General features: G+C 57.0%; 1 protein-coding gene and 1 pseudogene across 1 annotated transcript; one reads left to right on the forward strand and one right to left on the reverse strand.

Annotated features, from left to right (window-relative positions):
* Nucleotides 1–885: 885 nt before the first annotated feature.
* LOC106002712 (glycoprotein Xg-like) lies at nucleotides 886–10,710 on the forward strand. The gene is made up of 5 exons (XM_013037537.1): nucleotides 886–913; nucleotides 8,724–8,764; nucleotides 9,045–9,101; nucleotides 9,211–9,388; nucleotides 10,628–10,710. The coding sequence occupies exons 1-5, from the start codon at nucleotides 886–888 to the stop codon at nucleotides 10,708–10,710; spliced, it is 387 nt and encodes a 128-aa protein (XP_012892991.1).
* Nucleotides 10,711–13,798: 3,088 nt separating this feature from the next.
* LOC106002713 overlaps nucleotides 13,799–16,260 on the reverse strand; it is an 8,538-nt pseudogene continuing 6,076 nt past the window's right edge.

Here is a 16,260-nt window from a genome sequence, read left to right on the forward strand (position 1 = left end):
CGCACTTAACTGTTTTGGTTCTAAGGATGTGAGCCATGATGTACTCACTGGATTCCAGGGCCTCTGGGATGCCTATCTTCTCAAAGATCTCTGTCCAGCGGCTGACCAGCTGTATGGCACTCAATTCCCCACTCAGCTGTGAACAAGGTTGCCCTGAGGTGAAAGCCTGGCTCAAGGGGCCTCGTCGCCACTCCCTGGGGCCAGATATGATGGCCCACCGTATCCGGCCCCCAAGTTTCATGTTCCAGAGATAGGATCCCTGAGGCATCCCAGGTCTCTGAATTTCCCAGAGTCCAGTACAGGTCCTGGGAATTGTCTCTACTCACAGCTGGTAGGCTGCAGATGGCGAAGTCACAATCTCTGCTCCCCACAACATCCTCAACTGTGGTGGTCACCCTAGAGAGAGCTGGAGAAGAATCGGCAGCTGCCGGAGAAAGGCAGTCAAGGCACGACGTTCATAGCAGGAGACCATCTGGCTAGGGAACTCTGCTTGTGCTGCTTTGAACGTCAGTTTGGTGGCTGAATCCCAGAATCCCAAGCATTAGTTAGAAATTGCCAGCTTCAAGGAAAAACCCTGTAAAATCTGGCATTTCACATGTCCCAATCAAACTTAAAGGGTTCCAAAGTTAGTGGTCCCCTTTTCCTTCCACACAGCCTACAGCGGGTTACAGAAAATGGCATTCAGAGAGCGCTAGCTAACTGCCATGTCCTGATCCCAAGTAGTCTCCAGCAGAGGAAACATACTTGCCTACCATTGCCCAGCTGGAAACAGCCCAGGAGGGACACAGATTGGAGTCTGCAGGACTCCAGGGAGGACTACCCACCAGTGCACTGCCCCTGGACGGAATCCATGCCACCATTGGGGGCCTGGAGCCCCATGCCAAGATGCCCACGTACACCGTCAATACCCTGGGTAAGATTCCCCTCTCATCCTCGGTCGTGGTGAACCATCTGCTATGTCACACCGATCGTCACTTCCCAGACCCTCCTAGATTCACAGCCCCTGCCCTACTACCCCCCATCTCGTTCCCTATTTATGTTTGGAAGACACCTTCACAACCTTGAATTAGCTCCAACTATACACACCAGAGCAGACTGGCTGGCTGGAGGAGTGCGGCTGTGATCACAGTAGCCTCATGAGCCTTCTGGCTAAAGACAGAAGAGCAGGTGTCCACACTGGTCTCTGGTTCACACAGGCCTCCTAGGGGAGACCCACGCAGGTCCAGCAGCTACTGTGGGCTGCAGGAAAGGGGAAGAAAGAGGTGGAAAGGAACATCTACTGAAACCTTCCCTAAAGGAGCCATGAAATGGTGAAAGAGAAAACAAAAAGTGTGGCTGGTCTCCTAGTGGGCATTAATGAAAAAAGAACAACAAATAAAATGTTTTTGCTCTTTTTAGACATGGTGACTTAAATATATTTTCATTGTTCTCATCCTCCCTGCTCTCCCAACAAACACACACACACACACACACACACACACACACACACAAATACAGACTCAGCTCCAGAGTTTGTTTCTCATCTGGGCAATGTACCAGCTTGAGCACAGGGGTTCCCTTGTCAGAACCAGGGGCAACCAGCCAAGGGGAACAATGCTCTAATAATGCAGAACCACCCTGCCTCCCCGTTTCTCCAGGGCTAGACCCTTCCCCTTGGGAACAACCTGCTTTGACTCCTCATTCACCAAACCCTAGGTCAGGACGCTGGGTGAAGGAGTCCCGAGACACGTGGCTCCTCAGAGCCTGATCAGAAAACAAAGCAGGGGGTCATGGTGCCTCCAGAAAGGTGTATGACCTGGGGTGGGGGCGTTGTTGGGGACTTTGATGGGGTCCTAAAGGCTATATACATGGATAGACTCCCTACTTTCACCCTATGTACTTCGGAGCGACTTGGCAGATCTTGGGGAGGACGAGAAGACCAGATGGACTGGGAGCACTAGCAGAAGCTGGCAGAGCTGGGAAATGTGATCACCCAGTCAGAACTGTTGACAGCTGGGGTTGGGGGTATAGGCCGGTTGTATATGTGTCAGAAGGGGTGTGTTTTTCTCCCAAATATCCACCTTCTCTCTGACCCCAGTGCCCTCACCTCTCTAGTGGGCTCTTCTGAGAATGTCCATAGGTGAAAGTGTGACTGAGCACAGAAGACAAGGGCTCACACAGCAAGGGGGCCTATCTTCTGCATCCAACACCCCCTCCCCAGCAAAAAGGAAAAGACCTAAGAAGGCAGGTGTGGAGGTGCAGCTCCCCACCTCTGACTAAAGCCACAGGTTCCCACCAGGGAGAGGAAGGGTGCAGATGCAAGGCTGTGTGGCTCCCACTGCTCCAGCCAGGGGCTCTGTGGTGTCCCTGGATGGGTGCTCCTCACCCATCCTTGCAGCTCCCATTTTCCTGGGACACTGGATGCTAGGGATGGGGGTGGGATCCTCAGGTCGACACCCAGCCCCAACCTCCACCCCTGGGGTGCATTTGTGGCAGAGCCAGGGCAGACTGTGGGGTGCTGGGGAGGTGCAAGCAGGACAGGAGAGGGGAGGCAAGAGGCTGAGTTCCTGGTCCACGGGGGTGGGGTCGAAGGGGTAGAGTGGTGGAGTCACAGGGTGCAGGGGTCACGCGAGGTGCTGGCCTGCAGGGCAGCCAATCACGTGTGCTGCTGGGAGAAGCTGTAGGCTGCGACTCTGGGTGCGCGCCCTGAGTCTGAGGGCCCGGGGCCGGGACCAAGTCAGGGCCACAAGCCAGACAGAGGTGTGCCATCTCCAACAGGTGACTGCAAGAGGCTCCACCAGTCCGAGCCTGCAGCATGTTTGAAATGCAGCTCTGCTGGGAAGGGGAGGGGACGTCTGCTGGCGCGTGGTGGGGCAGCTCTCAGCCTCTGCTCCTTCTCCTCAGCCGCTGCCGCCCCCTCAGTGGCCTCGTCCCCTGTGGCAGACGCCTCTGCCTCAGCAGCTGCTGACTCTGCCTAGCTCCCCAAACCGGGACCTCAGACTCAGGGGCGCCATGGCTGCTTCAGGGGCTACGCGTGGCCATGGCCTGCCATGCAGGCTCCACATGCTCTATGCAACTGGCCAGGACCCAGGCTATGATCAGAGCAGCCGCCAGCCACTGAAGCCATTTCCACTGGTGCTTGTGCTCATGCTCACTCTTCTCCCAGCTCTCTTTCTGCCCCATACTCCTCTCCTGGGCCACCTCGCCCCTGTTGTGCACATGCCCCAGCCCCCTTGGGCCCCTGGCCATTGCTGCCACCAAAGTGTGTTCCTGGGCCCCGCCCCCTCCTCCCCTGGGCCCCGCCCCCCACCCCTGGCCACAATTGCAGCCCTGACTGGGCCCTGAGGCTTCCAGACCATGGCAATTGCAGCCTTACCTCAGCTCAGCACTACCCCCCACCCCCAGTACTTGCCCGGGGGATCAAATCTCCCCTCAGCCCCACCGCTGGAGGAGACTCTCCTCCATCCCCCTCCACTCTATACACCAAGCAGGTGCATGGTGAAACTTGTGTGTGTATGTGTGTTTGTGCTTGTGTGTGTGTGAGTGTTGGGGATAACTATCTCTCAAGGACCAGAACATAGCACCCTTTGGGGTGAGTCAGCACACAGCACACTTCCAGAAACAGCGCAAATCACCCTTTGTAAAGGACTCAGCACACAGCTCCCTTTGAGGACTCAGCATGTAGTATGCTGGGTAGAGTACTCAGCACACAGCACCCTTTGAAGGGCTGAGTATAAAGCACCCTGTGTACATCCAGTGCATAGCACCCTTCGAAAAACTCAGCACATAGAACAATTTTGAAGGACTCAGCACATACCACACTGTGGAAGCACTCAGCACACAGCACCATTTGAAGGACAGTACAGAGCACCTTGTGTAAAGGACTCGGCACACAGCACTCAAAAAACTCACCTCATCCCTCTCTTCTCAAGGGCTCAGCACATAGCAGGACCCTTTGGGATGCAGTAGCTCACCACACTTTTTGAAGGACTCAGCATACAGTACATTGTGTAATAGACTCAGCACACAGCACCCTTTGAAAAACCCAGGACAGCCCACTCTTCTCAGGGACTCAGCATATAGAACCCTTTGGGATAACTCACCAAATCTTTCTGAGAACTCAGCACAAAACCCCCATGTGAGAAGGACCCAGCAAATAGCACCCTGTGAAGGACTCAGCACATAGCTGTATGTCACAAGTTCAGCTGTCATTAGAATTAGGGTGCTTTCTCCAGTATCACCATTCTTCAGAAACACTTCACAAATCCTACTAGTTCACAGTTAGACAACCTGTGTTTTATGGGGGAAGGTCAGCTGGGGGTCTTGAACTCAAAGCTTGGGGGCCCTGTCCCTGAGCTCTTTGGTTCAATGCTAGAGCTCTACCACTTGGAGGCAAAGCTCCAATTTTGAGGTCTTATAATGATAAGTAAGGCCAAGTTGGGGTAACTGTAGGCAAAGGCTCTTAGCTCAGCCTGGAGCTGACCTCTCCCTTTTTGTGTCCCTGGTAAGCCGGGCCTCCTGGAGCTCTCTTGGCCTAGGGTGGAACAGACCTGCTCTGGCATCAGCAATCAGGGTGAGCAAAAGTCAGCTTGGCCCTGGTCACTTCCTCAAATTGAACTCTAGAGAATGATGGCATGGGGCCACATGTTTCACATCTGGCCCCCAGGGTGCAGGAGTAGCCCACCATAGGGATAGTATTTGAGAGCTGTGTTTACTCTTGCTTCCCTGAGGCCCCCATCATGATTCAAAGCCACCCTGGACAGGAAAGTCCTTGAGACTCTTACCTACAATTAACCATCGAAAAGCTAGTGGGGCTGTGGCTCAAGTGGCAGAGCACTACCCTTGAGCAAGAAAACTCAGGGATAGAGCCTAGGCCCTGAGTTCACACACACACACACACACACACACACACACACCACGTGCATGGAAAATCAGAGGTTTCTATACTACAATCTTTTCCCCACTAAGCCTGGTGGCTGCTGGCCTAGGTGTTTGATGCATACACCACCACCTACTTCCTATTTATCTGAGGAATGGTCATATGGGTTTGGGAGGGGGGAGAATCATCCTAGCTGAGAATGTGGCTCAGTGATAGAGTGGTCACCTAGCATGCCTGAAGCCCTGGGTTCTATTCCACATAGAAAAAGCTAGAAAGGGAGGTGGGGCTCAACTGGTAGAGTGCCAGTCTTGATCAAAAAGAGCTCAGGACAATAGCCAGGCCCTGAGTTCAAGCCCCAGGGCTGGAAGAACAAATCTTTGTTGAAGGCTTTTTATTTTGCTTTGAAAACAATTTATTCTTTGTGATAAGCATAACATGGGCCTCTTTCCTGGCCACCAATGGGCCATTAGATATCTCTTGAGTTTGGGTCACCTCCCTGCAGCCTTTGCCTTACCCGACCCCCAGTTTAACCTTCCCATCACCCGGCTAATGGAGGCCTGAGAGAAACCCACCTGGCCACCTACTTCTGGTGGCTGCCAAGGCTTTTGAGAGTCAGTATGTCACATAGAGAATCATCATCCGCATCAATCTACAAGACAAAGTGAGGGAGCACTCCTCCCCTGAGACTGGGAGCTGTGGGAGGATCTAGATGTGGGGCATCTGGGGCAGGACCTGCTCCTTGCGGGAGTCCACTATGGGGTCAGGAAGCTGACCTCTCCTCTGGCAGTTTCCATGCTGTCTTCAAGTTGCAATTCTTCAAAACCTTTCTGCTCCTCCCTCATTTCACCCACCACAGGCCCTGAGGCGTCTGAAGCAGTGTTGGTGGGGGGGGGGGCTCAGCTTGTGCTGGCATCTGGAGACTGCTGTCTGTGCCTTCCTTGTGAGGAGCAACAGCAGCTCCTGCAGCACTCTCCTCTTCTCCATCTTCTCCTGGGACAGCCAGTGCATGCACTTGGCTTTCTCCCAACACAGCTCATTCAAGACCAACATCTGCTCTTTACACACCATGAGGGACTCCTCGATGGTTTGGATGTGTGCCGACAGCTGGCTGCATCAATGGTGGAGCTCACCTGTTGGACTCTGGAAGTCCACCTCATCAGGCAGGTCATGGATGAAGCAGATTTTCTTCTCAGATGCCCGTGTCCTGTTTCCCATCCCCACGCATGCTGTGGTGGCAGCTCATGGGGCAGAGGGCCTGTGGCTCCAGCTCAGTCTGGCACTGAGCTGTTGGGTTGGCCAGGGGGTGCCTGCAGCGGGCCCACGCTCCTGTGGCAGGATTTTCCCCCTGTGGATCTCAGCCTCCGAGTGTGCTAACAGAGTCTAGTCCATCTACCAGGCAGGATGGAATGTGGGCATGGCCACCATTCTTGTATCCCTTTGGTCAGAAAGAACCATGAAATAATGGTGTGGCCAGAATCCTGTGATGCAGGCAGAATGGGCAGAGTCAAGATGACAGTGGCTCCCCCAGCCCCTTTCCCAGGGAACTCTGTCCAATTCAGTTGGGGACAAGCGGGTGACATGCTTTAGCTGGATGGCTGCACAGATTGTTGTGTATGTCTGTTTGTTGCCAGTCCCAGACCTTGAACTCAGGATCTGGGCACAGTCCATGAACTGCTTTTGCTCAAGGCTAGCCCTCTACCACTGGAGCCATACGGCCCTATTTCTGGCTTTGTTGGCACTGAAGTTGGACAGGAGTTTCAAGGACTTTCCTGCTTAGGGTGACTTTGACCATAGCCTTGTAAGTTTCAAGGAGGACCTGCGCTGCTGCTGGCCGCCCTGCTCTGCGGCCTGGGCCCAGGAGGCTGGGGTGAGGCCTTGGTGGTTTCTAGTTCCCCCACCCTCTTTGGTGGTTTCTAGTTCTCCCCCCTTGGTGATTTCTAGTTCTCCCCTTGGTGGTTTCTAGTTCTTTCCTCTTTGGTGGCTTCTAGTTCCCCCACCTTGGTGGTTTCTAGTTCCCCCCAGTTTGGTGGTTTCTAGTTGTCCCTCTTTGGTGGTTTCTAGTCCCCCCCTTGGTGGTTTCTAGTTCCCCCTCTTTGGTGGTTTCTAGTTATCCCTCCTTGGTGGTTTCTAGTTCTCTGTCCCTGTTTGGTGGTTTCTAGTTCTCTCCCCCAGTTTAGTGGTTTCTAGTTCTCTCCCCGTGGTTGGTGGTTTCTAGTCCCCCCCCCAGTTTGGTGGTTTCTAGTTCTCTCCCCCTGGTTGGTGGTTTCTAGTTCTCTCCCCCTGGTTGGTGGTTTCTAGTTCTCTCCCCCTGGTTGGTGGTTTCTAGTTCTCTCCCCCTGGTTGGTGGTTTCTAGTTCCCCCTCCTTGGTGGTTTCTAGTTCCCCCTCCTTGGTGGTTTCTAGTTCTCCCCCCTTGGTGGTTTCTAGTTCCCCCTCCTTGGTGGTTTCTAGTTCTCCTCCAGTTTGGTGGTTTCTAGTTCTCTCCCCCTGAGTGGTTTCTAGTTTTCTCACCTTGGTGGTTTCTATTCCCCCCCCCCAGTTTGGTCATTTCTAGTTCTCTCCCCCTGTTTGGTGGTTTCTAGTTCTCCCCCAGTTTGGTGGTTTCTAGTTCCCCCCTCCTTGGTGGTTTCTCTCCCCCTTGGTGGTTTCTAGTTCCCCCACATTGGTGGTTTCTACTTCCCCCCCAGTTTGGTGGTTTCTAGTTCCCCCTCTTTGGTGATTTCTAGTTCTCCCCCCCCCCTTTTTGGTGGTTTCTAGTTCTCCCTTGTTTGGTGGTTTCTAGTTCTCTCCCAAGTTTAGTGGTTTGTAGTTCTCCCCTCTTTGGTGGTTTCTAGTGTCCCCCCCTCCTCTCCTGGTGGTTTCGGGTTCCCCCCCTAAGGGCCAGGGGCTGGGCTGGGGTTGTGGGGTGGGGAGGTGGTGGTGGATTTTCAGGTTGGGCCAGGTTGTTGGAGGCTGGGGCCTGGTCCTGTTGGCCTGTCTGTCTCTGTGTCTGTCTGTCTGTCCATCTGTCAGTCTGTCTGTTTGTGTCCCTGTCTGTCTGTCTGTCTGTCTCTGGGTCTGTCTGTCCATCTGTCCGTCAGTCAGTCAGCCTGTCTGTGTCGGTCTGTCTCTCTCTGGGTCTATCTGTCTGTCCGTCTGCATCTCAGTCTGTCTGTCTGTGTCTCTGTCCATCTGCTTCTGTCGGTCTGTCCATCTCCTCTAAGTCTGTCTGTATGTCTGTCTACTCGCAGTCTGTTTGTCTTCCTCTTGGTCTGTCTGTCCACCTGGATGTCCATCTGCTTCTCCTGTCTGTCTGTCCATCCGGTCTTGGTCATCCATCCATCCCTTGTCTGTCTGTCTGTCTGTCCCTCAGTCTCTGCATCTGTCTGTCTCTGTCTGTCTGCAGGTCTGTCTGTGTCTGGGCCCCTGTCTGTCTGTGTGTCTGTCCGTGTGTGTGTGTCCATGTTTCTGTCTGTCCGTCTCCTCTGTCTGTCTCATTGTCTGTCTGTCTGTCCATCTGTCTCTGGCTCTGTCTGTCTATCTGTCCATGTGTCATCCTATCGGTCTGTCTGTCCGTCTCTGTGTCTGTCTGTCTGTCCGTCTGCCTCTCAGTCTCTCTGTCTGGGTCTGTCTGTCCTGTGTCTGTCTGTCTCCTCTCTGTCCATCTGTCTTCCTCTCTGCCTGTCTGCCTCTTGGTCTGTCTGTCCACCTGGCTGTCCATCTGCTTCTTCTGTCTGTCCATCTGTCTGTCCTGTCTTGATCATCTGTCCATCCCTTGTCTGTCTGTCTGTCCGTGTGTCATCCTCTCGGTCTGTCTGTTCATTTCTGTGTCTATCTGTCTCTCCATCCATCCGTCTGTCCCCAACACCTGTCCTCTTCCCCCTCAGGCCAGGCCGACTTTGACCTCGCTGACGCCCTGGATGACCCGGTGAGTCCTGACCTCTCACCTTTCCCCCCCATGGCTTCACCCTGGCCGCTAGGCCTCACGTGGGGCCTTGATCCAGCTGTGGGCCTGAATCCCATGTGACCCTTTGCCACCCCCTGAGGCCTCGGGGTCAGGGGTTGGGGGGTCAGGGGTCACCACCCTCTCTCTCTTCGCCCGCAGATCCCACCCCGAAGCCCATCTCGGATGAGTGGGGTCCTCCCACACACACACCAGGCCCACCCAGGGTGGGGAAACTGAGGCACGGCCCACTCCTGGCACACAGGGCTGTACCCGCAGCTGCCTGACCCGCCCAGGCCGCGACCCCCGGGTCGGGATGGAAGTGAGCGGGGTCAGGGGGGGTCAGGGGGAGTCAGGGGTCAGGGGAGGGAGGGGATAAGGGGAGGGGGGAGGCCGGCCTCCATCCTCCCTCGCTCTCTCTCTCCCCGCAGACATCTACCTCCCGCCCTGACGCCGGCCTCCACCCCAGCCCCAACCCCCGCCAGGCGCAGGAGGTGAGGACATGGAAGGGGGGAGGCCCGGATGTGGAGGCTGGGGATGGAGAGGCCCGGATGGAGAGGCCTGGATGTAGGGAACCCAGTGTGGAGGCTCGGATTTATGGACCCGGATGTAGGGACCCAGACATGGGAACCTGGATGTAGGGACCCGGATGTGGAAGCCTGGATGTAGAGACCCAGATGTGGAGACCCCAGTGTGGAGACCCGGATGTAGAGACCAGGATGTAGGGACCCAGACATGGGATCATGGATGTAGGGACCTGGATGTGGGTAGCCCGATGTAAGGACCCGGATGTAAGGACCCGGATGTGGAGGCCGAGCTCCCAGGGCCGTGTCTCTCCTCCCCCTCCACACCAGGTGCTGGCGATGAACACATGATCCACGGAGACCCTCCAGGGAAAGTCCCGCCCCCTCGGCCACCCCACTTCCGGTCCCCTCGTGATCTGGGCCCAGGCGTGTATTGGGACTTCCGGTCGGCATGAGAACTTCCACTCCTGACAGTATGTGAACTTCTGGTCAAGAGTATCGGAACTTCCGGTCCTGATTGGGAACTTCCGGTCCCTAGTATATAGCAACTTCTGGTCCCGACTGGGTATTTCTGGTCCCTAGTGTATAGGAACTTAATGTCCTGATTGGAAGGGCATTTCCGGTCCCTATTATATAGGAATTTCCGGTCCCTAGTATATAGGAACTTCCGGTCCTGACTATGGGCACTTCCGGTCCCTAGTGTATATGAACTTCCGGTCCTGACTATGGGGACTTCCGGTCCCTAGTGTGTAAGAACTTCCGGTCTTCACTGTGGAGACTTCCGGTCCCTAGTATATAACAACTTCTGGTCTTGACTATGGGGACTTCCGGTCCAAGTGTACAGGAACTTCTGGTCCTGATTGGAAGGGCACTTCCGGTCCCTAGTGTAGAGGAACTGCCGGTATCTAGTGTATAAGAACTTCTGGTATTGACTTTGGGGACTTCCGGTCCCTAGTATATAGGAACTTCTGGTCCTGACTGGGGACTTCCGGTCCCTAGTATATAGAAACTTCCGGACCTGATAGGAAGGGCATTTCCGGTCCCTAGTGTGTAGGAACTTCTGGTCTTGACTGTGGAGACTTCCGGTCCCTAGTATATCACAACTTCTGGTCTTGACTATGGGCACTTCCTGTCCCTGTTCATGGACACTTCCTGTCACGGCTGTGATAGCACTTCCGGTCAGGCACCCTTGTCCCACCCCCTTCACCTTGGCTGGCTTCCTGTTTCGGGACACTTCCCGACCGGAAGCTGCAGGGAGACGCCCCACCCTCCTTCCTGGGTGTGTTCTCCCCCCCATTTCCAGTTCCGGTTCCGCCCCCTCCAGGCAGCGTGCTGGCCCGTGTCGTGTCCCCTGTAGTGTCCGTGGTGGTCGTGGCCCTGGTGGGCGCTGCCATCACCTACTTCTAGTCTGGAGGTCGCAGACGCTGCTTCTGGGGCGTGGGCCGGGATGCAGGTGGGAACCGCCCCCTCCCAGGGTGCCCTGATGAGGGGGGGAGCGGGGCGAAGCCTCCCATGATCCCCCGTGGGCGCTGTAGCCTGTGTCTCCCCTCACCCCAGGCCCCGCCCCAGTGTGAGGCTGGATTTGAACCCTGGGCCTCCAGCAGCAGGCAGAAGCGGAAGCGTAAGAAGGAGCCTGGTGGGGAGGGACGAATAAAATCAATGTGAAGTACACATGCCTGCTGTCAGGCCTGTCTGCCCCGCCCATCTTTCCATGGAGCATGTGCAGGCTCCGCCTCTTTGGAACCACTGACTGCACATGCACGTTGCCCGCGCCCAGGCAGCGTTTTCCTTCCCTTCTGGCGCCTGCTCAGTGTGGAGACAGGCGCAGGGCGGGACAGGATGGTGATGGACAGCTAGAGTGTCCAGTCAGTCACTTGTGGGCGGGGCTTCGGCTTGACAGGACCTAAGACGGAGTAGGAGGTGGGGCCTGGAGGTAAATGACAGCCTGTGTGGCCATCCAATTGCAAGGGGCGTGGCCTGAAGTCGACAGGACACTTGATAATACAAGGGGGCGTGGCCTGAAGGTGACAGACAGGACAAATGTCCACACAAGAGCCATTGGGCGGAGCCTGGAGGTGACAGACAGCCTCTATGGCCTTCCAACAGCCAGAGGGCCGGACCTGGAAGAGACAGACAGCCCCTGTGGCCTTCCCACAGCCAGGAGGCGGGACCTGGAAGTGAAGGACAGCCCCTGAGCCCATACATTCACTAGTGGGCGGGACCTCTGGGTGATGGGCACCCACAGTGTTCATAGAGCTAGCCACGAAGAGGCGTGGCTTCACACATATCGACTCTCCACCTATTGGCTTGGCAGGGGGCCGGGCCTAGGGATGATGGACAGCATGCCCTGCCTTTCAATATCACCCAAGGAAGAGGCGGGACTGGACCCCCAGCTTCCCTGGGCGGGGCCAAAGGATGGAGAGTCAGGCGTGTCAGCCAATCAGAGCAGAGGGCGTGGCTGGAGGAGTCCCCGGGGAAGCCAATGGGTCCCTCCCTCCAGAGAAGACCCAGATGTCGTGCAGGTGCAATGCAACCTAGGCCTAGGGAGACACAGACCTCCGACCTCGACTTATCCTACCGCGATAAGGAGCTATCGGCCCATCTGGGTCAATCCCTGGAGAGGTCATTGGGGTCCCCTGGGACAGGCACAGAAGGGGAAGAGGTCGCAGGCCTGGTCATCCACCCAACCCCCCCTCCCTTATAGTGGTCCAACATCCGGGTACCCCACGTCTCCAATCCCGCTGGGCCAATCTGAATCCAAGTTCAGGTAGTTAGGGGCAGGACTGTCGTGTGAGGTCCAATCAGCAGCGAGTTGGATTTGTGGGGGGGGCTAAGGGGCGTGTCTTACAGCTGGACCAATGACAAGTGAATTAGGAAAGTGAGGGTGGGGCTTTCATGGAATAGGCCAATCAGGTGTGAATCTAGGTGGTGGGACATCCTGGAGGAGGGCGAGACCAAGCCTGTATCCTAGCAACCCCCCGGAAATGGTCTGAAATGGAAGGCGGGACTAGTCCAATACCCTAGCAACCACCGGAAAGGGCCTGAAATGGAAGGCGGGACTAGTCCAATACCCTAGCAACCACCGGAAACGACCTGAAATGGAAGGTGGGACCAGCCCTGTATTCTAGCAACGACCGGAAATGGTCTGAAATGGAAGGTGGGACCAGTCCTATACCCTAGCAATGACCAGAAGTGGCCTGAAATGGAAAGTGGGACTAGTCCTATACCTTAGCAATGACCGGAAATGACCTGAAATGGAAGGTGGGAGTAGTCCTATACCCTAGCAACGACCAGAAGTGAAGTGACCTGAAATGGAAGGCGGGACCAGCCCTGTATCCTAGCATCAACCGGAAATGACCTAAAATGGAAGGCAGGACCAGTGCCTGGCCTCTGACCCTGGTGACCCCTGACCCTGCCGTGCAGTGTGGTGCTCACGAGGTTTTATTGTGTGAGAAGTTAGAGGACATAGGCCCGGATGTGAGAGGGCCCTGGATGGGAGGCTGGGGAAAGGCCCGGGATGGGAGGCCCAAGGTGGAGGTCCAGGATGAGAGGCTCAGGATGTGAGAGCCCCCAGATGTGGGAATCCCTGAGTCTGAGAATCCCCAGATGTGAGACTCTCTGAATGTGAAAATCCCTGGATGTAAGAGTTCCCCAGATGTGAGAATCCCAGCATGTGAGAGTCTCTGGATGTAAAAGTCCCTGGATGTGACAATCCCCGGATGTAGGAATCTCTAGATGTGGGAATCCCCAGATGTGAGAATCCCTGGATGCGAGAATCCCCGGATGTGGGAATCTCTGGATGTGAGAATCTCTGGATGTGAGAATTTCCGGATGTGAGAATCCCCGGATGTGAGTCTCTGGATGTGAGATTTCCCCAGATGTGGGAATTCCCTGGTCTGAGAATCCCCGGATGTGGGAATCCCCGGATATGAGAATCTCCAGATGTGGGAATCTCTGGATGTGAGAATCTCTGGATGTGAGAATCTCTGGATGTGAGAGTCTGTATGTAGGAATCCCCGGATGTGAGAGTCTCTGGATATGAGAATCCCCGGATGTAAAAGTCCCCGGATGTGAGAGTCTCTGGTTGTGAGAATCCCCGGGTGTAAAAGTCCCCGGATGTGGGATTCCCCGGATGTGTAAATACATCCCCGGGAATCCCCGGATGTGTCACCAGAAGTGAGAATCCCTGGATGTGAGAATCCCCGGATGTAGGAATCCCCGGATGTGAGAGTCAGTATGTGGGAATCCCTGGATGTGGGAATCTCTGTATTTGAGTATACCCGGATGTTTAATACCCGGATGTGAGTCCCCGGATGTGAGAGGCGCAGGCCACGATCTGCCGTAGCCCCGGGCAGATGGGGGTTGGGGGTCGGGTCAGGGTCAGAGGTCGGGGATCAGGCGGTCGCAGGCGCAGAGCAGTCCGGGCGCGCAGCAAGGCTGCAGGCGCGGGCTCCAGGTGTTGTGTGCAGGGGCGAGGGGCGGGGCGCGCGGGGGCGGCGCGTGCGCAGCATCCGGGCCACCGCGGCCTCCACGCGCCTGCGCGTCGCCATCGGGCCCTGCAGCGGGCGGGTCTCCCCCGGGTCCGCCGTCAGGTCAAAGAGCAGTGGCCGCCGGTGGCGGGTCATTCGCCGCCCCGAGCAGGCGCAGGCAGGGAAACCGAGGCAGGCGCCCGAGCCCGGTGGGTGGAAGCGCGGAGTGGCGAAGTGCAGCTTCCACACCGTGCGGCCTGCGGGGGGGGGGGGGGAGAAAGGAGTAACATCCGGGGCCTCACATCCGGGGATTCCCATCCGGGAATTCACATCCAGGACATCACATCCAGGGATTCACATCCGGGCATTCACATGCAAGACCTTACATCCGGGGATTCACATCCAGGACCTCACATCTGGGTATTCACATCCGGGGATTCCCATCTGGGACCTCACATCCAGAACCTTACATCCGGGGCTTCACATCCGGGAATTCACATCTGGGGATTCACATCCGGGGATTCACATCCGGGGCCCCACATCCGGGCATTCACATGTGGGACCTCACATCCGGGGACTCACATCCATGGCCTCACATCCGGGGATTCTCATCTGGGACCTCACATCCAGGGATTCCCATCTGGGTCCTCACATCCGGGGCCTCTCATCCGGAGATTCCCATCCGAGGCCTCACATCTGGGATCTCACATCCGGGGCCTCACATCCAGGAATTCTCATCCAGTACCTCACATCTGGAGCCTCACATCCGGGAATTCCCATCGGGGACTTCACATCCGGGACCTTACATCCGGGGATTCCCATCTCATGCCTTCCATCCAGGTCCTCACATCCCGGGATTCCCACATCCGGGGATTCCCACATCCGGGTCTCCCACCCCCAGGCCTTGCATCACACGCACACGCATGCAGCCCCCTCCCCCGCCCAGGGACCCGGCGGCGGTCGAGGCACTCACTTGGGCGGCCGGGCCTCGCAGTAGTGCAGCAGGAAGTCGTGGCCTGCGGCAGGAAGTCGTGGCCTGCGGCCTGCGCCGTCCCCAGCAGCGCGGGCATCAGGTGCGGGACCCGGATGTGCAGGCTTCTGAGCGCTCAGAGACCCGGATGTGCAGGCCAGAGATCCCAGAGACCTGGATGTCAAGGCTTGAGCCTTTAGAGACCCGGATGTGCAGACTTCTGAGCCCTCAGAGACCTGGATGTGCAGGCTTCTGAGGCCTTCAAGACCTGGATGTCCAGGCTCCTGAACACTCAGAGACCCGGATGTGCAGGCTTCTGAGCGCTCAGAGGCCCGGATGTGCAGGCCAGAGATCCCAGAGACCCGGATGTCCAGGTTTCTGAGCCCCAGAGACCCAGATGCGCAGGTCTAAAACCCAGGCCTCTGGTCTTAGAGACCTGGATGTGCAGGCCTGAGGCCTCAGAGACCCGGATATCCAAGCTTCTGAGCGCTCAGAGACCCGGATGTCCATGCTTCTGAGACCCCAGAGACCCGGATGTGCAGGCCTGAGATCCCAGAGACCCGGATGTGCAGGCTTCTGAGCCCTCAGAGACCCAGATGTGCAGGCCTGAGACCTGGGCCTAGGTACTCAGAGACCTGGATGTGCAGCCCTGATGCCTTAGAGACTCGGATATGAAGGCCTGAGTCCTCAGAGATCCAGATGTTCAGGCTTCGGAGTCCTCAGAGATCCAGATGTTCAGGCTTCTGAGTGCTCAGAGGCCCGGATTTGCAGGCCTGAGCCCTTAGTTACCCGGATGTAAAGGCTTCTGAGCCCCCAGAGACCTGGATGTCAAGGCCTGAGCCCCGGGTCTTGGGTCTTAGAGACCCGGATGTGCAGGCTCCTGAGCCCCCACAGACCCGGATGTGCAGGCCTCAGCCTCCCCCCTCGGGATCCCCGGATGATCCCCCTTCCCCCCCACCCCGTGGGGACCCAGGCCAGCGAACTCCTACCTGTCCGCTGGAACCCAACCCCCGGCCAGGCGCACCACGGTGGGGAACAGGTCCATAAGGCTGGTGGGCTCAAGCACCAGGCGCCCTGCGGGCAGCGTCCCGGGCCAGCGCACCAGTCCAGGGACCCGGATGCCGCCCTCCCAGCCGCCCATGCCTTTGCCACCTGCAAGGGGGGGGACGAAGGGCAAAGGTCAAGGGGCGGGGTCGGGCCGCGTGGGAGGCCCCGCCCACCCTGCCTCAGTTTCCCCCTCGCCTCGGTGCACGCCGTTGGAACCCCCGAGGCGGGCGCCCCCAGCCCGGGCCTCCAGCGAGGCACCGTGGTCCGACGTGAAGTAGACGAGGGTGCGGCGCCCCAGCCCCGCGCCGTCCAGCGCCGCCAGCAGTCGCCCTGCGGGGGGGGGCGGGGGAAATGGGTCCGTGCCTCAGTTTACCCCCAGCGTCCACTGTGCCTCCGTTTACCCCCAACATGCACCGTGCCTCAGTTTACCCCCAACGCTCACCGGGCCTCAGTTTACCCCCAACATGCACT

This window comes from Dipodomys ordii, unplaced genomic scaffold, assembly GCF_000151885.1.
Source record: "Dipodomys ordii isolate 6190 unplaced genomic scaffold, Dord_2.0 Scaffold1000000416, whole genome shotgun sequence".
Classification (NCBI taxonomy): domain Eukaryota; kingdom Metazoa; phylum Chordata; class Mammalia; order Rodentia; family Heteromyidae; genus Dipodomys; species Dipodomys ordii.

Excerpts from the sequence above, each read along its gene's own strand:
- LOC106002712 (XM_013037537.1), top strand. The coding sequence starts at position 886 with ATGCCCACGTACACCGTCAATACCCTGG. Across the intron at positions 8,765-9,044 it reads CTGACGCCCTGGATGACCCG|GGCTGTACCCGCAGCTGCCT; the intron begins GTGAGTCCTGAC and ends CCTGGCACACAG. Across the intron at positions 9,102-9,210 it reads ACCCCCGGGTCGGGATGGAA|ACATCTACCTCCCGCCCTGA; the intron begins GTGAGCGGGGTC and ends CTCTCCCCGCAG.